Raw genomic sequence first — 22,755 nt, 5'->3', positions numbered from 1 at the left:
TGTTTTTCTTATTTTAGGACTATTGAAAGCCCTGGCAAAACAAGCTAGCCACAATGTTGCAAGTGTGTACTGACATAACTGGAATACTGGAGGGGGGCACCAGTACCGACAGCTGGAAATAAGCTCTCATTTCTGTAAGTAGGTGGCAAAGTCTCTAACCATGCCATCAGTAAGGCTGGAGCCAGAGACAGAAGCTACACAGCTCCTGGATGCAGGGCTCTAACAGCACTGGCCCACTGAGCATCTGTCAGTGGGAGCTCTTAGCAGACACTGTGAGTCTTTCATTAATGTCAATAGAAACCAAGACCCTCTGCTTTACAGGACCAGACTTCTGGGCTTTTAGCAGAGAACTCAGGGAGACCTCAAGCACCAAACTGCAATCAAGTGAGGGGATGCAGCTAAAATGTGACACTCATCTCCAAGAAGGGAAGGAAGGAGGATCCAGGAAACTATCTCAGGAAGGTTACTGAACAATCATCCCACATGCCATCACACAGCACGTGCAGAACAATTGGGGGATCAGACCTGCCAGCATGGGTTTATGAAAGGCATGTCCTGCTTGATGAACCTGATCTCCTTCCCTGACAGGGTGACCTGCCTAGTGGATGAGGGAAAGGCTGTGGATGTTGCCTACCTGGACCTTAGTAAAGCCTGTGACACCATCTCCCACAGCATTCACCTGGGGAAACTGGCTGCTCCTGGCTTGCGTGGGGGTGCTCTGTGCTGGGTTAAAGCTGGCTGGGCGGCCGAGCCCAGGGTGGTGGGGAATGGAGTCACATCCCGCTGGTGGCCGGGCACACGTGGTGCTGCCCAGGGCTCAGTGGTGGGGCCGGTCCTGGTTAATGTCTTCATCGATGATCTGGGCAAGGGGATCGAGTGCTCCCTCGGTCAGTTTGCAGGTGACACCAGGCTGGGGAGGTGTTGATGTGCAGAGGGCAGGAGGCTCTGCAGAGGGTTGGGACAGGCTGGACCGATGGGCCCAGGTCAGTTGTATGAGGTTCAACAGGGCTCAGTGCCGGGTCCTGCCCATGGGTCACAGCAACCCCCCGCAGCGCTACGGGCTGGGGGCAGGGGGCTGGGAAGTGCCTGGAGGAAAAGGGCCTGGGGGTGCTGGTCGACAGCCGGCTGGACGTGAGCCAGCAGTGTGCCCAGGTGGCCAAGGTGGCCAACAGCATCCTGGCTTGTATCTGAAACAGTGTGGCCAGCAGGGCCAGGGCAGTGACTGTCCCCCTGTACTGGGCACTGGTGAGGCCCCACCTCGAATCCTGGGTTCAGTTTTGGGCCTCTCGCTACAGCAGGGACATGGAGGTGCTGGAGCGTGTCCAGAGATGGGCAACGGAGCTGGGGAAGGGTCTGGAGCACAAGTCTTGTGAGGAGCAGCTGAGGGAACTGGGGCAGTTTAGCCTGGACAAAAGGAGGGTGAGGGGAGACCTTATTGCTCTCTACAGCTCTCTGAAAGGAGGCTGTAGGCAGGTGGGGGTCGGTCTCTTCTCCCAAGTATCAAGCAATAGGACAAGAGGAAATGGCCTCCAGTTGTACCAGGGGAGGTTTAGATTGGAGATTAGGAAAAATTTCTTCACTGAAAGTGTGGTCAGGCATTGGAACAGGCTGCCCAGGGAGGTGGTTGAGTCACCATCCCTGGAGGTATTTAAAAGATGTAGTAGTGATAGACTTGGCAGTCCTGCATTAATGATTGGACTTGATGTTCTTAAAAGCCTTTTCCAAACTAAATGCTTCTATGGTAAAACTACCTGAAACAGAATTGTTTCACCTGATGAAGCAGCTGCTTTGGGCTGAGAGGAGCAGCTATCAACAACAAATTGAGCCCTTGTGATCACTGACAACTCTTTCCTGGGCATATGGGTAAGAAATTTTTGTAGTTTAGTAAATTCTTGGTCACTCTTCTTATAAAGCTCTCTGCAAACACATGCATTTTCACAAACACAGATCCCAGTTCAGTGCCTTTCCCAGTCAGCATCTGTACCCCAAGACCTCTGTCCTTTTTCTGCACAGACATTTGAAATGGGCTAAGGATGAAAGTAACATGCTTACATGAGCCTCACTTAGACCCTCAGTCAAATCCCTCTGCAGAAGACACTAAGCTTATTGACTCCTTTTACTGCAGAAATCTTATGGAGCTTACCTCAGGTCTAACAACACCCCCATGTTCAAAATCTCCAGGAAAGCTCCTCACTGTGATGCTCACTTACTGTGCTGTTGTGATATCCATTGTGTAAGTACTTAGATGGAAAAATCCAGGGCATGCTGAGTTCTGTACACCAATGCAGTGTTCATGTAACTTAAATGAAATCTAAATCCTGTGCAAAAATCCATGTCTAATCCATGCTTATTATGCCTGTATGATTATTACTGTTAAATACCATTCATTCAATAACAAATCCTTTTGCAGTGAACAGCACAGGGGGCATACATATTTCTCCTTGGTGCAAGACACTAAGGACATGCTCTTGTTATTAATCCTGATTCCGGTTCTTTCCCATCTTAATATGCTTCCTTCCTCCTCCCCAGTCCTAATTATCCACCTCCCCAGAACACATTTGCTTTGTATTCATTTCACATATGACAGCTCCCTCCGTCAGCTTCTCAGTACTTTCCTCGTTGGTTTCCCTGCTCTTATTCCCTGGGACACATCCCCCTTACAGTAATTTCTAAGCCAACATTTCACATGAAATCTTGGAGGCAATTGTATATATGAAACATAGACCAAATGAAAGAAACCATGTGCTTCCAGCAATGAAATAAGAGAGGGGAAATGGTCCTTCACTATGTGGACTTTTTCTCAGAGGAGTCTGTACCAGGTGCTATGCCTTTTGGCATTACAGAAATCCTTAAGGGTTAATATGACTTGTTGTAAATGGGAAAACTCTTATCATCTGCTTACGTATCAATTCCAGGGTGTTTTGACACTGCCAGAAGAAGAAAATGTAGAGGTGATTGGAAATGAAGAAGATGGTGAAGATGTTGCTAATCTTAATCTTTCTTATGCTTTTTCAGGAAGTCAGCTAAGACCCATTTCTAGGAAACGCTTCCCCACACAGCATCACTTCACTAAAGGAGCAGATACAATTGCCCTATTTACTGGACTGTAATAAAATAAACTGCGTCCTACTAGCAAGAAGGATCATATCATCACATTTGTAATGTATTTTATTACAGAACATACAGCATCAGAATTGTAAAGTGTAGTATAAGGGGAAGTAATGTATGAAATGGTTAAAGTGGATATGTATCATAGAATCACAAATGCACTGATAGTTTCCCTTCTCTCAAACATCAAGATACCACTGTTTCTTTCTTAAAGCCATCTTCCCCACCCCCCACCCCCCAAAGCACAGTGTAAATTTCCACATTTTGCATTCTATAATTCCATCAGAGTAATTCCACACCTTTTTAGACCAAGAGTAGTTTGCAGAGCAATCCTTCCTTCTGAGGAACATAAACCTTTGGCAGGTATCAGGTATAATACTCCAATAATAGCATGAGCATGGTTCAGATACTCAGATGATATATACTACTTGGACTATCTTCTCTCCCACTGACTTTGCTGTGGAGCTAGAGCTTCTCTGTATTTTTGTAGACTAACTGTCTGGTGTTGAATTAGATTCTAAATCAGGAACTCCTGAATTTCATCTGGAACTTCAGAATAAGCGTTAATGGGTATATTGTGCTTCTGCTGAAAATTAATGGGAGTCTTCCCAAAACTTTTATTAGGAATGGGAATAGGAGTCTAATACAGCTGGTATATCTGTGATTGTCTTCCTTCAGAAACCAAATGCCCCATATTACTTATTTCACTAAATGGGGCTGAGTTTAATAGCATCTATCCAGTAGAAAAACATGTCAGTTCCCTTATTTATGGAGACCAGACTGAGGAAGAGGCCTGAAGCAGCATGGTGTGTGAGAAGGGAGGGATGCAGTGTGTGCTCCTTGGTGCCATGGTCTCACCACCCACAGCTGCACAGTGAGTGAGATGGAGGAGAACTGCTGCAACTGTTATTCCACCCTATTCATAGCAGTACCACAGCAGCCCCCATCAGCCAGCACTGCTTCCCATAGCCTGCTCCACAAGGAAAATCACAGGCAGAGCTGTGTTTTGCAAAGGGAAGCTTTAGTATGGATGAGGCAGATGGTTTTGACTGCAAGCCTGCTACTTCACTGCTCCTTGAAGACTAGATGTGGCCTGTGGTTTGCCACCAGACCTTCTACAAAGCTGACCCTACCCAAATAAAATGTTTCTCCCACCACAAGCTTCCAGTGAAATTCTCTGGTGGCATTTCCTAACTACCACTGCCATCTTTGGGAGTTTGCCTTTGTGTAGTGCACTCTCTAGAAAGTCCAGGAGAAGGGGAGGTGAACACAGAGCTAACATGCAAAGTCTTCTCTGCCCCCAACGATGCTACAGCAGCCTGCTCTTTCTTCACTCTGGTGTTACAAGTTTACAGAAGACATCCCTGGTTCAGTCCAGCTGATGACTATATCGTTTATACTTAACGTGGACAACGCTGATTACATCATGATAGCTGTTTTTCATTCACATACATGCCACAGCAGTAAAATTGATATGGAACCAACCGAGAACGATGGGGAAATTCCTACAAAAGTCAAGTTGGGTGCCAGTTACAAATGATTTCCAGAAAAGCTGGAAAGCATAGTCTGTAAGGATATTTTTTTTCCTCTTTTTTGGTATTTACTCAAGTGCAAAACATGTGGACTCTTGCCTGAATTCTTCTCCCTGTCCAGATTTCAACCAACCAATTAACATTTCTCAGATAGTTCTAATAGTTGGATCTATGCTGATTGTGGGTTTTTTGTTTGAAACAATATTCAATTTAGACTGGAATACATTTTTTCATGTTACTGATGGCTAAAACCACTTTTCCTGTTACCCAGTAAAAACACAGTGAAGCCTCAGTTCTAGTTTCAAAATTATATATATGTATGTACATACATATGTATATATTAGTTGGTGAGGACTAAATTTGTTGAACAGTGAGGGTCAGGGCTACACCAGTGACTGAAATGTGTTATTTATCAGCAGATCATTACAGTCAGCACTGCACAGCATGTGAATTTCCTTACACCACTCTGCCAAAGCTCCCCACATGGCTGACCTGCCTGCTGACTTGAGCTTCAGGGAGCTTCCAGTCTCCATCTGGGGATTCAATCTCACTGCACTGCTTGTGCCTATGTGATAGCTCAACTTTTTCCTCCCTCGGCCCCAGCACAGGAAAATAAAACCTTAACAGCCTGACTTGGAGGCAAAGTTTGTCCACAGCCAGCTCTGCTCTCTCCCACTGATTTGAGTGGGAGAAGCCCAGGCTGTGACTGCCACCCCCTCCTTTTATTTTGCCAACAATGTGATTTGCTCAGCACACAACCATACAGACCTTCTGTAGGTTGTAATCATAATTTTATAGTAATTCAAAGTTGTATTTATTTTTAATTATTCAAATTACAAATAGAAATTTGAATAATTCATGTGTCCAGGCAGCGCCTCTCATTTATAAATGTTCCAATGGAGGGCATCTATAGGAGGGAAGAGAGTGAACTGATTTGCTTTGAAAATCTAGGGTATTTTAATACCAAGGGGTGCAAAAATTAACCTACCTTAAAATACTGCATATTTTTGCTTCATGTGTCTGTCCTCCCCCCTTTTTTTTATTCTCATCTTTAAGAACTTTTCAGTGAATAGGGATATCTGAGATTTTTAAAATCAGAGGTGTCCAGAAAATGGAAAGTCCTTGTCTATTTTCTCCTTATTAGAACAGGTTTCCTAAAGTATCACCCAATGAGCATACAGAGATATTTTAAAAGGCCCTAAACCCTTATTTATATTCAGAATTTTATGTTGGAGTTTGAGCTTTCACAGGGTATTAGAGTTGTCATTTGATTAGCACTAAATGACATATCCAGGTTATATGGAAAGAGCTGTGCTTCTCCCCATGAGATGAAGACTATCCTGGCTCTGCTACCATACCTAACTGTAGAAGGTAGAGTGCCAATGAGCAAATGGAGGTACCAGGAATCTTTAAAATTCAATACACAGAGAGAGCGTGATGGCTATTTATACAGTGGAGAGGGCATTCAGGCTTGATTTAGCTCTGAACATTTTATGAGACAAGTACTTTCCAGTCTGAGGTGGTCAGACTACTTCAAAGAGAGCTGCAGCTAAGGAGAATAAGCACATCAATATTTTTTATCAGTCCACATGTGCAAAATATGAAGTAAAATGATCTGCAACCTTCTCTGGAAGAATTTTAGGGACTCACAAACTGAAAAGATTAAAAACACTTATTTGAGAGTATAAAAAACCAAAATCATTTCTATTCTTTGGGAAAATGTAGTAGTCAAGGAAAAGCAAGCAGAGCTACTCAGAGAAGCCAAAGCAAGACTGTGTTCAGTTAATGTGAGGTAGATGAAGAAGAAATATTGAGAAGATCAAAATGCCAGTTTTGTCAGTTGGGAATTGCTTGAGACAGCCAGTGTTTAAAAGGCAGGAATCATATTTTCACTGCTTCTTCTTCACCTCAGAAGTTTCATTTATCTGCTGACTTGCCTAAACTTTACACTTAACAACCTCAGAATAACACATGCAAAGAACCTAGCTGTCACAATGCTCAGACTTGTATCAAATCATCCTTTTATGCCTGTTTCAGAAGATCAAAAGGAAAAATATATTGGAGACTTCCTTCAATACTACAGAGCAGTGCTTGGCAACAAGAAATTCTCAGGCACTGACTTGATCTGAGACCATTTCAGCATATAACATTATTATTAAAATTAATTTACTAAATAATAATAATCTGCTAATAATATTAGCAAATAATAATCATAAATAAAAATTAAAATTTATGTTACTAAGCAGTGGTCAGCTGAATAATCCCAAAGAAACTGAAAATCCAAACCGAAGCACTGACTGAAATACAGCAGCTGCTGGGAAGGACAGCCGTGAGTGATCTCCTTATAGCACGTGACACACAAGGAAAAGAAAGAAGAAATTGTGGCATTTGGAAGAAAAACTCTGCTCTTACGCATTCTTGAGTGATGCTGCAGTGACTCTTGTTTTAGAGGGACTCATCTGAATTCAAGGTTTTCCCAGCAGGAGGATTGATTATACAATGATGGAGCCTTTTCAGTCCTAGCATGCCTTAGAGATATTTAGTACATGCATTGAAAACCAATGTCTTGTGTTTTGCTCTGTAGTACTGAAGATTATATTTGTTTCAGCAATGTGCTTCTCCCTGACGTGTCAAAAATAATATAAATTGCAGTTGATTAAAAAAATGCATCTTCAGTGAGATCCTCTGCAGATGAGGTCTGCATTTCTTTTGCTATTCCTGCTGGGTCAAGGCAGACACATTAGTGAAACAACTGGATCATACATTAAGTGGAGAAGATTCAGAGACCGGTGCTTTTGATGGCTATAGAAACTAGATAAACATGAGCCTGCGAGCTCGGTACCTTCCGCTGAGAATACCTTACTCTGCAGCCTGGAATTTTAAATGTGCAGTAAAGACTCGCAAAACCATCTCACAAGATGTCAAGCACTTCCGTGTTAAGAAAGTAAGACTGCCAAGACTCTGGCATAATACAGTTTTCTCAAATAAATTCATCAAAATCAGTACCTACATGTGCTTCCAGAGGCAAACAGCAAACAAATACTACAAGTATTAAGAAGCCTGCTTTACTGCGTGTTACTGACATTTGTAGGTAGTGATGCATATGAGACCTGGTTAGGGAACTCTGGCTGTTTTTTAGCCAGTCTTTTCAACAAACATGAGAAGCTGCTATGCTTTGCTTGCAGGAGGACTTCCCTATCTATTACGGGTTCCTGAATGAGTAACTTCTGAAGAGGCAGGGAATGGGTATGTAACTCTGGTGCAGTACTATACACCTGTTAAACTACAGCTTCCTAAAGCCATGTTACTTACCTGTGTTTCTGCTGCTCTAAATACTTTTGTACACTGTATTTCATTTCGAGACACCCTATGTACTTTTCAGGCTGATACGCTACATTACAAATGCCCAAGAAACATGAAGTTGCAATGCTATCTCTGGAATAATTTAATGTTAAATATTTCTCAAATAAGGTCTTGTACTAGTGAACAGGAATCTTGGCCACTGACTTAAGTGTCAAATATGAATTCAAATGCCGTCCCTATGCGCTTTTTAATGCAAAACAGCCACACTGAGTTTTGCATGCTGCTGTCATTTCAGAATACTTTCTCTTGGTCTGTTTATATGTTTAACTTAAACACAGGCTGAGATCTCATGCTGTGGGTACTAAGTGGACATGTCTTTGATACAAAGCCATTACTAAAGATTTTACCAGTTGCAAATCCTGTTGTGATTTCCTAGGAAAGGGAAACTGAAAATGTTGTTTGAGATAACAATTAGGAGGATTCAAACTACAAATTTCCCATAGACTTGCAAGAAGTGCAAACAGTAATCATAGTGAAGCAAACCCTAAAATCATTCTACTCTAGGTGCTGTGACATGTAGATAAATATATTCATAAGCTTAGAAAAAGAAACTTGAAAAAAAGCCTGATTCTTGTGCTAATGTCTAGCAAATGTACCCATTATGACACAAAAAAGCAGATTAACTTTCATCAGAAGTGACATAGAGAAGTTATTCTTGGATATTGTTATGCCTGCTACATCCAACAGTTAGTTCAGTGAATGTGGTTTACAAGTCACATAAAGTACATCCATTGGCAACATGAGATTTACACCTGTTATGAATACCTCATGCTGCTAATTACAGAAAAAAAAGTCACAATGTCTTTGTGATAAAGTCTTGGTTAAAGTATGAAAGGAACAGATTATTCCCTACCTTCTCAGCATCTTGCTCAAAAAGCCGGAGTTGAAAGCACTGGTCCAGTTTCAGCTTGCGGACATGCCACATCTGATGCAAGTGTTGCCGAGTAGAATGCAGCTTGTCTAAAAGGCTGGTGATCTTTGGCACAAGACTTTGAAAATCTGCACTTCCGGGAATGCAATTCCTACCAGAAAAACCATCACTGCATCTTATGCATTGTAATAACCTTTGACCCTCACGATCCAGTTCTTCCACAGGAGCTTTAATCACTTTTTTCTTAAGCTGCGTGTGCTCATCGATCAGCCTTCTTGAGCCCTCAACATCAACTGGAAACTCCTTCCTAGCCAACATTTCCTGGAGATCCTCCAACCTCGATAATAAATGGATGGCACTGTTGAAAAATTCTTCCAAGGAGACACGCAACTCTATCCATTCATCGTGGTTGTAATCCAAGGATCCTTCAAACTCATCCGTCAGTTGAGAAGGATCTACAAGTTTTGCCAGGCCTTCAACAGATACCATACTTGTCTAAGGAAGGGAAAATGACAGCATTTGAATCAATGACTGTCTAATCAGAAATAACATAGCAATCCATAAATAGCCTGAAGGGATTATTTTCTTCATCAATACATAATTGAAGGAACATTGTAAAAGATGCCAACGACTATGTTTGATTTTGATGAATTAAGTGGATTGAAAACATTTCTATTAATGGCACTGATTTATTTATTTGTTAAAAGACATGATATTTAGTGGGATAATGTCGATCTTTTTCAGCTGGCCTGACTATCAAAAACATACAATGAGAATTCTTCTGCTACTGATTACTTTAACCTAGCTGGACACTGAAGACTTCTTACTGCAGCTGTTTGATATCTAGACACGATTGTTCATTAAACAGGTATATGGTATTACAGGGATTCTGCTTCTTGTGTTATGCTCAGGAAGGTGGCTATAAAACAGCAAAAGTTTTATTCATATAAACTGAAGCAGGTATTGTGATCTGCCACAACACAGAATATGCTGTTATCTTCCTCCAGATTATTCCAGTTGGCTTTTGCCACAGGCAGCTCCCTTTCATATTAGTAATTTCTAATGTAATTAAGCCAAAATCAATGTAAAAGTAAAGTGTCATTGGAGTATTAACAAGTAGAAATTATTGCAAATAGAAAGTACTGCTCATGAATCATACACAATCAATGAGAGATGGTTTTAATTCATTCAGACTCAGTAATCAGTGATAGAGAAATGCACTGGGTGCCTGGAAAGCAGATTACAGTTTAAGAACGCAACAACTGATGGCTGTTCCCATTTATTTCACACAATTATTTTTTTTCTGAAATATGAGCATAGGGTTCTGTATGTTACTAGAGATTTTCAGTGCTGTCATGTTAATGCACAAATTGGCAGCCCTTAAAGGCTTGTGATGTTCATCAGTGACTGCACATCTGTTCCCTAAAGACCAGGCCTCTAAAGAATGTCAGAGTGCGCTCTTCAGAAGTGGAGGCACCCAATAACCACAGCAATCTTGTAAAACTCATCTACAAAGAAAAATACCTCAAGTCCTGTCCATTATCCTGAATTACGTCCAAAATAGCAGGCTGCCCACTGGTTTAAAGTTAATAACAGGCTTTTCTTCCAATTTGTATCCTTCTAAAATATCAGGCATTCTGAAATGTATCAAAATTAGTGTTGCACTGAAATTATGCACAGCAGAAAGATTATTTTAAAACTTTCTTTCAATACTCCTTGCTTTGGGGAAGGGAGAGGACAGAGGGAAGAGTCAACAAACAATGGGAAGCTAAGTATGTAGCTTCAGAGGGATTTCAAATTGCTAAACCTCCTGACCTGGACACTGGCCCCTTGAAGATAATTCAATTTAGAGTTTAACTGCCTGTCAGGAAAAGACTTCATAGCTAATACCTGGGCAACTCCCCTTGCAGTGTGTCTGCTAATGCAGCTAATGCAAACACTGCTCTTTGTCATGAACAGAATTTGACATGATGATATAGCAAAAGGGCTTTACATTTCATGAATTCTGCAGCAGATTTCTATATTAAAATTTGTTTCTTTAAGGAGTTCTTGAAACTCTCATGAAAACAACCTTAGTTAGGCAGGTAGGTGGTAAGACAAAGTAACTGCCTTTCAGGCATCACCCATCTTTCTTTTAGAAATCACTGTAAAAAGCACTGTCCACTATTTAAACCCTTTTGGCAGGAGAAAGAATCTTGCAGGCACTTCTGCATTAATGCTAAACTAAGCTGCCTGGTCCATTCCTCAAAGTGACAGAAAGCTTTGGAGTCCACATACGTTAACCAAACCCTTTTTTTTCTCTCTTTTCTTTGTGTGATGGTCTGTGGGCATGCTTTACTCTCTGGACTGTGACACAGAATCATTCTGCCAGAGTCTCACAACACAAAACCCAGATCATCAGCCTCCACTAAGGGTCATACACTGCCCTGGCACATGCATAATGCTTCCACTAAGCTCAAAAGCAGAATCTGGCCTTAAAACTGACACTGGTTACTGCTGAGTTTGCAGATGGGGCAATTCAACAGAGACTCCCATGGCCTTCCACCACAGTCTGTTCCTGCCAAGAACCTTGTGTTTGATCACAGTGGTGGGAAATCACCACGATGGTTCAGTGCAGAGAGGATACCTGTGTGCTGCCCCACATAAATCAAATGTGAGTCATACTGACCTGCAATGCTTACTTGATATTCACAGTTCTTACGAGAAAGCATGAGCTGCCGCAGAGCCTGAGCCTACCACTAAACAGCAGCATCCACAAGAATTCTTTAAAACAGAAGTTCCTGGATTGTGGTGTGTATATTGCAGGGGGTCTGCTGTACTGTAGACCACAGCTTAAAAGATCTTTTAAAAATCATAGAACTGAAGAACTCATCAGTGTCCACAGGTGGTCCAATAGACAGTGAAAGCACTGACTCTCCTCCTGCGGTCCAAAATTTGTGAACCATTACAGACACCCATGTGAACAGCCCTGCAGACAGACTAAGGCTCGAAGGCACACACACAAAGTGAAAATACCCTTCATGCATGCCAGCATGTACAGCAAACTAGTCCAGAGCTTTTAAAACAAGACTCATAACTGTAACTATGAAGAATAGCTTGACCACAGTCTAATCTTCATTATCAGCACACCAACTCCACACAATAAAAAAGTCAAGCCTCCAGAAAGTGTTAATTCATTTAAAAAAAACCAACAACAACCCAATGTTACAAAAATATATAATTGAACTCTTGCTTTTGTTTACTAAAGTATTGGAGGACTGAAATTCTGTGCTGGATATACACACATAAGCTGCCTTTTCTTGGGCTACCATGGGACTGCCCCTTAGTGCCCATATATATTTTAACCAGAAGCTCCCTATTCCCATGAACTATTCTATTACTAGCCTCTGCACAGGCTCTCTCCTGCTCCACATTCTTCTGTACCATTACATCTCCTTTCTCCTTCCCACTGCCCTACTCCCTCTCATTCCCCGCAGGCAGCACAGCCAACCTCATTGCACTGTAACGGCAGCCACAGCTCTGCCAGTGTGGGGAATCTCTGGAGGTAAAAAAAACCCCAACAGCCTATACCGACAACAGCCTTGCTTTCAAATTCATGTAGGGCATAGCAAGTGGAAGTTATTTTGATGACTGAGTCTTCATAGGGAGCCAAGGAAGGTAAAGACTCATTTAAACAAAGCAAAATTTATGAGTTTACTGTTCTTTTGAGACAGAGGGGGAAAATGTCCAAATACTTAAATTGTGATAATAATGTAAAAGTTTGTTAATGCTTAACACCAATCTAGTTATGCAGTGCAATTCAAGAGTGCTTTTAAGAAGAGCTTGAAAATAAGGACATATTTATATCACACTGACTTCAACGTATCTTAAATATAGTCCTCCATTGCAGTCAAAATTAAGAACTACAGCCACATTCTTCTCTTCTGAGCTCCAGAGATACAAAATCTGAGTGTCTCTCTGAAATTAACGGATTGGCAAGACAGCCAGCCAACAATAGAATAGTTTCTCATCAAATTAAAAAAAACCCAATTATAACTAGCTCATGGCTGGGCACGATTGATGTATGAGCACTTCATGCACCTGAGCTTTGCTTCTCTTTGAGTAAGAAGTTGAAAATCACAGAAAACTAAAGCGCACTGAGAGAACTCAGCTGGTTTGTCTTCACCAATGACAAAGTAAAATTCCCTTTAATTATGCAGTTACATACTGGTTACTTCTCAAAGAACCTGCCTGAGGCACCTTATCATTAACATGAGTTGTTAATGTTACCCCTGAATTGTAAATTTTAATTAAATCAAAGCAATGATAATATATAAATAAAGTCAGCATAAATAACTTTTATTAAAAAAAAGCCACTACCTGAAGCTGGGTAGGGGTCAACTAACAAACCCGTACATTAACATCTAGACAACTTTGTCCTTAGTACATTGACTGAATTGGTGGGGTTTTGTTTCTAAAAGAAACAAAGGAAAGACTGAATGTAACACCACCAAAAACAAATACCACAAAAAAAGCCCACAAAACACCTACCAAACTGAACTATGCATGTGAGACTCTGAGGTGAAACATGCATCCCATTCCATCTGTGTGCTCAGAAGGCAACCTGATGCCACAGCATCAGCTCGCTCAGTCACACAGTCCTTACATGTCTTTCTTTTTCTCAGTCACAGGGCTTAGGAATTTTTTTTTCTACCTGAAGAAACTTTCTTATCAGAGAAAATGCTTTACCATACATCTCTCATGTGGCTCTCACCTCGAAGATGAACTTGGAACTGCCAAAGTTCGTTTTCTGCTTCTGCCAGAAATTATCAGGTTTTATAATCAGGGCAACGTGAATCTCAGCAGGAAAGGCTTCCTGAAGGGTCTTTAGGAGCGGTTTGATCAAATCCCATTTGGATCCCCGCATATCGATAATAACAGTGAATCCTCGTTTACAAACATCTTCGCTGTAGGAATAAAAGCATATCAAAATAATTAATATTGTGGAAAGTCACACTGAGACTCAACTTTTGTTGCTAGTGTTCAGTGCTTCAGAGCTGATCAAGGAATTATATACTTCAAAATAAAAGGCAAAAGATGGTACAGCATAAAGGCTATATGAAAGGCTATATTAATTTTACCATAATCTCATTTACATTAAATTCCAGTGTATATATTAGTTTAATCTCTAATTTCCCAACTACATGTAATTCAAATTTTCACAGAAAACATACATACTTTCACACAATTGAAAACAGAATCAAATACATGTGTATAGGAGCTATGTGTACATACAAGAGATTCTCCTTTCAACACACTGAATTCAATCCACAGCCAAAGCCAACAAGCAGGGTCCTGTGCCTTGGCATTACTGGCCACTTGTAAAATTGGGTGCCCTCATTTTTAGAGGCCCTTTTAAGGGCTTTTAAAAAAAGCATAATTTCCAGAAAAGTGCCTGGCAAGCATTCCCTGAAGGGAAGGTCCTTGTGACTCAGCATGTGGACTGTAAAAATTGGGGCCCTTTTCCCTCCTGATTTGGAAGATCTTCCAAATGTTGCAGGATCTTTTTCAATCTGCAGTCATGCTTTTCTGCCAGCCTGTGCTCCTCCCTTCTCAAAAGTTCAAGACAGTGTCTGGCCTGGTCATTGGCAATGCATGGGGCCCAAAACCAGCAAGCTCTAGCTGGTAAATACGTCTTCCCTTTCTCCTCAGGAGAAACGAGGAGAAAGAATGAAAAGGACATGTTGATTCAAGCCAAATCTGACCAGCTTTCAGGATAGCTTTTCCAGAGGCATAGTTTTGCTCCTCAGAAAAAGAAGTAGCTCAAAACCATCATCCTCCATCTGCAGCATTCAACATTTGAGGAGATTTAGGAAATGTCTGCTCTTCTGGCTGTCCAGCTAATATATCTGCCATACATGGTGTTGAAGTCTTGAGAGCTATGGTGTCTGCTTTAAGCTTCAAGCACTTGCACAAAATGTGACCTTCCCCATCCCCAGTAATATTATTGGTATGGTAAGTGAGTAAAATTCATTGGTGATATACTAAAAATGCCAAAATGGTCCACCTACTGATCTAATTTATTTAGGTTTTTTTCAGGTGGAATGAAGGCCACAGCCTTTTCCACAGAAGGAGAAGCTTTTGGAAGAAAGTAAGTGTGGAAGGAAGAAAGGAAGATGAAAACAGCAAGAAAAGCTGAGAAAGAAGAGAAACATGGCAGAACATGAACACATTTGTATAATGAATATAACAGTGAGGCACAGAACAAGAAAACCTCCTTAATACATGAATTTTTAATACATAGCATCTTTGACCTTTCTGCAAACTGGCCATCAACATAAGTAGGATCAATAATGTGGCCATAAAGACGTATGTAAGATAATTTAAAATAGCAAGTGTTGATATCACTGGAATCAATCTGAAATATGCTGAGGACAGGCATTATTAATTATGGATATAATGCAGAAATTGTAAGACACTGTTTAGCCTCCACACAAATACTCTCAGTGCACAAACACACAGGATGTCTTTTACTATACTCTGCCCCTCTAAATTCCTAAAGGACTCTTTCTGCTAATAATATCCAGCTCCTATATATCTCACTGAAAGCTTACAACTAGGTTTCTGGTCTCAGACAAGGATGGGGGTATCCTTCACAGGAGGCACACTGGATTAACACATGTAACTTAAAAATAAAAGTCCTTGGTGATGCTACGTTTGTCTAGAAAGATTTGTGCACAGATGGACCACTCCATGGCAAAGTGGATTTTGCCATTTTAAGAGTCTGTTAACTTGAATACTTTCAACTCAGGGCCAGGAAGGAGCAGTCAAAGCCAACAAGCTTGGTCCTCTGCCTTAACATTATTGGCACATCTAGAGCATGCCGCATACAACAGTCAGTGCAAAGAAAAACTAGGGAGACCAGGCACTTCCAAACACTGTCAGGAATATAGATCTTTTTGTTCTCCTTTTACCTAGTGCTGAAAGGTCAGCCATCTGATCCTTCAATAACTAGTGCCAAAAAAGGCTGTAAAAGAACCTTTGTTGGTGGTGCTACTGCTTCTTGCCCTTCTCAACAAGAGCTGTGGCAGAGAATCAAATCAGAAAGAGATGAACAGAAGGGGGTTGTGTTTTGCATTTTTTTCTTGCAAAGCTTTATAGGGTCTTCAGTAACTTCTGCCAAGTCACCAATGCCTGTTATACCGAACTGACTTTTCCACAGATTGATTTTTCTTCAAACTCTTGACAAAGAGATCCAGGAGTCGTACAGGCACACGGAGAGCCCCAACACAGTAGCAGGTAAGTGCAATCTGTCTTTTCTGACATAAACAAACAAACACCCCCCCACCCCCACTGTAACCACAGCAAGGTACAGCCAACATTAACCTCATTGCAACTCCCCATGGCTGCTGCCAACCTGACAACTTACCAAATCCGATCTAAACCAATAACTTAATTTACTGATGAACAACAGAAAAACCTGTTTCAGTAAGCAGAACAGGAACATCTTGAGCAATGGAAGTCTTCCATTTATGAACCTGAACTGAAATCTTAGACCCAAACAGACCCAAAATCACACCCTGCCCCCAGCTGTAGAGCATAGGCAGTGTGATACCATCTTGACACCCACGTTGACATATCAACATGACTGAAGGTTCTGCCTGCAGTGTGATAGATATTCTAGATATGGAACGAAGAGATGTAACTGTGGGCTGGATTCTGTGTTCATTGAAGGTTTACAGCCTTTCTGGACCCTGGAGGTGCAGAGAAGCAGAGGAGCATGCATGTGTGAAAAAACTCTCCACAACACCCTAAATCTCTACTTTCAGGTTTTTGGAGACTTTACAGCATGTTTTCAACAGAAGAAGAAAGGAGTAACAATTCCGCAGCTTTTTCTGGTGGACATAGGAGAGCAGCCACTGACCCTGCAGGCCAGGCTGGGACATCAGCCCATGGGTAGGAGTCAAATGCTTCCTGATTCTTGTCCTGGAAGAGGCAATAAGCAGTCATTCCCTACTAGCACTATCTACGCTCCTTGTAACTAGACCAAATTTTCAACATGCTTAGTACATTTTCAAGTAGGAAACTGACAGGATGTGGGGATCAAGAAGAAGGAGAGGAAGAACAATCAGATTTCTTCAGTTCAAAGCACATCAACAAGTAACAACTATTTCACTAATAATACAAAACTCAATACAATGCTCTTAATTACAAAGAGGAATTCCCTACTCGATTAGTCACATAGGCATTTAAGTTTCTTTTAGCAAATAAAGTAAATGAAAAAATGGGTATCATTTCAATTATAGAGCAGATAATGTACAAATGGATGAGATTTATAATTTTCAGCAAATTATCTGTTTCAAGAACCTTGCTCAGAGTCTTGCAGAAGTGTCTCTGCTTGCAATTTTTTTCTCGAATGGTTCTAACCTGTATGGTAGATGAATGGTACTAACCTGTAACAAGTCCTGTGGGTCTGTAGTCTCACCTACAGAATTTGATCTGGCACAATGATAATTCCGCATGTTCTCTGACTTTTTTGCAGAAAATTAGCACCTGATTTCTAAACCTGCTTGTCAAAACCTATTATTTAAGTGTTTAAACTGCTGCAAGCCAGAAAGCTGTCTGCTCATTATTTCTACTTTTAGTTGCCGAGCATGCTGTGGAGAGGGGTACCTTTGAGAGCACTTACACTATACGAGCAGGCAGCCAGATACTAAACAGGTACTAATACTTCAGGGAAAGAAGAGGGGGATAAGAAAATTATTTAGATTGTAAGCTCTTCAGGGCAGAAACCATCTGCCATGCTGTGTTTATCTAAGGAGCCTGCCTTGGTGAAGGTCTCCAAGTACGCATACTACAGGCTTCAGCTATCTAGAATGAATTAAAAAAAAAATACTCTTCAGGAAACTATAGATGCAAATCCAATGAATTAAAAATAATGAGTAATAACAGTCTACAAAAACACAACAGAACACATGTGAAAGTAGAAAAGGCTTACATAAATGTGAGGACACTTTGCAGGCAATTTTATTAAAAAGAAACTTAAAAAGCCCCAAATTTAAGTTGCAATATCCAAGTATTTACAGCTCTTGATAGGGTCCTAAAAAAGCTGGCCTTGTGTAGACATAGCGAAGCACCCATAAACTCTGGTGAGTCAGAGCAATCTGTGAAGATCTGTCATCTCTGACAGTTATTTTTCTTCAGTTACCTCAACATGTATTGATGAAATGACCCTAGGTTCCTTTTGAATAATCTACCCATGCTTACTAAATTTATTGTTTAAAAGGAACAACTCAAACCCTTCCCAATTTAGCAATTGATCAGGAAAAGCATCAGTAGTAATCAAGCTTCCTTCACACTGTCTGAGCATGGCATGCCTTATCCCTGGCTCCCAAGATGCTACATCAATTATGCTATATCATTATGCACAAGTAATCATTTTAGGATGTCAATTAATGTTGATTGTGGTGCTTTATTTTTTCTGGTATTGATATTTGACCAGAAACTGGAGAAACCACTCAGATCAAGGTATCTGGGCAATCCATCAGCCTTTTGGCTGCACTCATCTGGACTAGATTTGCAATGATGAGCACAAAACATTTGATAGTTGATATGTCATTTCAGTTGCTACAATGCTTTTAAACAAAGACAAAGACCATCCTCTAAGTTTAATAAAAATACCCTAGAATATTTGTGAAAACAATACTTACAATCTGGATTATTTTTTTTAATAAAGCACAAAATCGAAACTCAGAAGCAGATGTGACAATTTTGTCAAAATAAATGCCTCTATTTTGGTTTCTAGGGTAATTTCATAAGAGTTATTTTCTCAAATTTCCTCTTTAATTCAGGCACATTCTAAATTGTATTTTCTTTGGCAAGGGCTGGCTTGCTGGGTTCCAAATGAATTTAAGGACTTCATGCTTTCTGATTAATTTTTCAAATACCTATCATTGATTATATGTATTTTTTCTCCTTACGGTTTGGCCAAAGCTTCTGGCATTTCGAACCTTCAGCACTTGATTAGCTGAAATAACCTAATATCTCCATTCCCATTTTGCAGTCATGAGTTAATGACAAAGCAGCACATTTAGTATGCCTGTTGGACCACTAAAAGCACAGATCCGACACGTATAGCATCTCATTCAAAATTTGATTTGTTAACAGTGAGAGCAAGATCTCCTTTAAGGAGGGTCAGCGTAACCTTGTCAGGAGACAGTCTTAGCATAACAAGTACCTCTACAGGCATCAATCTTTAAGCACAAAATCTGCAGGAACTTAATTATTTTTGAGATCACTGTTCCTTTGACAAATGTGGCTGCAGTCAGCCAGCTGATTCACAAGCTGAGGGTGGAAAAGGGAGAGGAAGAGGACAGAAATGGGTATGTGAAAGCCTCCAAGCACAGACTGTTATCCAAAAGGCCTCATTTCATACTGAGACCAAACTAACTGTACTGCCTAGTTCCCGTATCAAAATGTGCCAAGGATCCCTTCAGTAACATATGTGTTAATATTTTTGATCAATTGTAAATTTTTAGTCAGGTCTGCGGTTTGTTTATTCAGCTTGAAAGTGAAGCTAGATGAGGAATTTCATCATTAGCATCATTACTGACTTCCATGCTTTGGTTCTATATTACAATGTTGAGCCTGAAGATCACCTTAGAATAGAAATAGTCAATCATCTATATTAATAACACATTTTCCAACACTCTTAGAGGACCAGGCGAAGTCCCTTCTAGCAGACCTGTTTGTCAAGCATCCTGAATCAGCATTATTTTAAAAAATATTTTAAAAAATATTTCACTCCATTTAATACTTCTGAGCAAAACGTACCTTGCTCATTATCACAGTTACCAGGTATATTCCTGAACTTTCACACTGTCAGTCTGAGTTACCCACATCCACTGTGCCTGTTTGGCATGATGAGGCAATCTGTCTTCTCAAAGATCCGAGGACACCTGCAACTGCTGATCCTCACATCTCCCTTATGTGACCAGCAAAGGAAGTTAAGGATGCACAGCCTGAGAGCACCCTTTGGAACAACAATTCCAAGAAAGCTCCCACCACAGAACTTTGGCTACCTAAAAGACTCTAGCTAGACAGACTTAATCCTAAATTTTCTAATTTAGTTTCACAATGCTTTTTTGTAATTAGAGGAGCCTCCATTTCCAATTAATCCTTTCTTCCTTACTGTGACCCAATGTTGTTTTTTCTCTTTCAGTGCTGAAAAGGAATCACTCATTCTCACTTTTCTTTTTTAAAAGGAGAAAGAAAGAAAGAGAAGCCAGATTCACACTGGCTGGAGCTGGACATAAAGCAGCCATCCAGAGAAATTTCAGTGACATGTTGTAAAAAGACTTGGAGCCAGTGAAGTCCAGTCAGAGACAAAGCTCCTGTCTCTGGTTTCCAGCCACTGCTGTTAGGGGACATGAGGTGTGATTGCGAATGGCACAAGAATGCAGATGTGTGGGCTGCACAATGTCCACATTCAACCCCTGCCTCTGGCCCCGTGTCAACAGGAGGGAAGAGAAAGACTGAAAAAACCCCAAATATTTTGGCAGAAGCTAGCCGGTGCCAGAACGAGTACTCTTGCTATTCTCAAGCAAGCAGCTTATTTTGGTATTTGATTTTTACTTCTAAGAAAAATAGCTCTGAAGTCAAAGTAATTCTGTTGTAAAACGATGTAAGCTAGGAAGAACTCAGACACCAGCTAGGTGTAAGAAAACCTTTTCCCAATATGTAACCATGATCCTGAGAGTTGTTGTGAGAGGTGCAGGTCCCATATGGCATCTGCACCAGGATTCACAGGGTTGTGGTGTGCTGTCTTCTACCCAGGTAAAAATCCTGATCTACATCATTACACCCAGACCAGAAATGGAACCCAGAGCTCTGCAGGCATTCATCCTCCTATTTAGTTGAGCAAATAAACACTGTTTGAGAAGCTTCCTGTCTTCATTCAAATAGCAAAGATATAAAACACAGCTGTGTCCAAGAATGCATGATTGCAGCTGTTAAAGCCAAATCTGGAGGACAAATATTATAATTTTTCACATTCCTATTAAGTTTCTGCTGGTAAATGATGCCTTCATAGAAATCCATTTACCCTCTTCCCCTTTTGTTGCTGAATGTCTACTATATTTGGATCAATATCTGGCAGGTCTTCCTTGAAACAGCTGCTGAGATAAATATGAAATTAATCAGGGCTTTGTTTTTGTTGAAGCGGGGCTACATTTAAAGATTTGTTACTACAACAAAGAAATATTTGAACAGTAAGTACCATTCAACTATCTCTTGATCATTTAAAGTCTTCTATTTGAGATGATTTAGCAGAAACAAAACAAAAACACTTTACTAAATGAAAATTATATGTTATTGACATTTGCTGGAAAAAATAAATATTAGAGTTGTGTTGAAATATAAACAAACATACCATTCTTGGAAAGGTTTGGATGATCAGGGGCTACTGAGAATAAGTTTGGAAATTCAAACCCATTGGACACCAGGTGAGCAATAAATATATATAGTTGTGCTTAGCACAGCCGAACTAGTAAGATTTAAAAAATAAATGTATCTTTTTGCCTGCACTTTAAGCATTTTTTGCAGTTCAGGCAAGGAGACCATGAAGTCCATTTCACATGCAGTTAGTATAAATTTTAGTTTACAGTCAACACTGCAAGATTTTCACATAAGGAAAAGGATACTTCATCGGGCAATGACTGCTTGGGAGTCTTAGATCTGGGATCCTGATTTATCAGTTCAAGGCATCACTGACTTAACATCTGAGGGAATGGTGCATGGTGAACAGCTCCAGGAATTCCAGTCATCATAGCAAAACACAGTCACCCCAGAACGGAAAGTCTCCAGATCGCAAATACATACATTTCGTTGAAAGGCGTTGTGGGAGGCAGTTACCCATAGTGGAAAGACCTTTTATAGCATAAATAAGATGGCAAACATGTACAGCTCATGCAAAGAATGATTAATGTAGGTTTATACAGTAGACAGCAGCACCTGGTGAAATCCAATATATGTCCAGAGGCAGACACCATGCCGAATTCAGTCCTGATGTAAGCAGGTATAACCACTCTGGGACTAGCACACTGGACACAGGGCTCAGTTGGGCTCATAGATGAGGAAAGGAAAAAATGCTCTTTAAAGATGCTAAAACCACTTTCTTGCAGTAAGAACTCATCAGTTCTCATATGCTGCTCCTGGAAGTACAGGAGAGCAATGTACATCCATTTTCAGAAAAGCTGTAATTAAAGTAAGGAACTAAGGAGAGAAGATGAGAAATCACACATTAATTCAAAATAATATCTTTCATGATGAGTGCAAATTCTCATGAAAGTGTGTACTGAATTATAAACCAAAATAAGGCTTTTCTAACAGAAAAATATTCTTTTTAGGCCTTTTCAGATTAAATTTTTCTTTTTCATTTTTTTCTTTTTTTTTGATCACACAACATAAAAAATTATTATCAAAACAACATATTTTTATTGACATAAAATTTTAGAGGTATTTTTGGTGAGAAATTTCTAAAGCTGTTGGATTTTTCCTAATTTAGAAATCTGCACTTCAAAATAGCAGATTCTTCCACAAATAAGTTACTTAGCTTCTGCCCATCTGCAGTGCAGAGTTCAGCATTAGACTTGCTTTGCACTTTTTATCTCCTAAGCAGAAGTGATACAACCATTCTTTGAGGCTTACAAGGTTTTGGCCAGAGTCCACACTCTCCTTTTATTTAAGGGTACACAGTGGATTCACATCCATCTGTGCCATGGTTTAACCCCAACCGGCAGCTAAATACCACACAGCTGCTTGCTCACCCCCTCCTCACTCTGGTGGGATGGGGAGAAGAATTGGAAAATAGGCTGAGATAAGAACAGTATAATAATTTAAGAA

The 22,755-nt window shown here is 40.5% G+C and overlaps 1 protein-coding gene across 8 annotated transcripts in view; it reads right to left on the bottom strand.

Annotated features, from left to right (window-relative positions):
- Nucleotides 1-22,755, bottom strand: part of KALRN (kalirin RhoGEF kinase) — a 528,299-nt gene that overhangs the window by 307,334 nt on the left and 198,210 nt on the right. For all 8 annotated transcript variants that reach the window (XR_008823368.1, XR_008823367.1, XM_056348127.1 and 5 more), the window contains exons 4-5: nt 13,628-13,820; nt 8,857-9,369 (exon numbers count right to left, since the gene is read on the bottom strand). Coding sequence is in view for 6 of the 8 variants with exons in the window: in XM_056348127.1 (XP_056204102.1) it covers nt 8,857-9,369; nt 13,628-13,820 (706 nt within the window). In the remaining 2 variants the exon portion in view is untranslated. The remainder of the gene's footprint in view (nt 1-8,856; nt 9,370-13,627; nt 13,821-22,755) is intronic.

This window comes from Falco biarmicus, chromosome 8 (genome assembly GCF_023638135.1).
Source record: "Falco biarmicus isolate bFalBia1 chromosome 8, bFalBia1.pri, whole genome shotgun sequence".
Taxonomy (NCBI): domain Eukaryota; kingdom Metazoa; phylum Chordata; class Aves; order Falconiformes; family Falconidae; genus Falco; species Falco biarmicus.
This window is presented reverse-complemented; position numbering and strand designations above follow the sequence as displayed.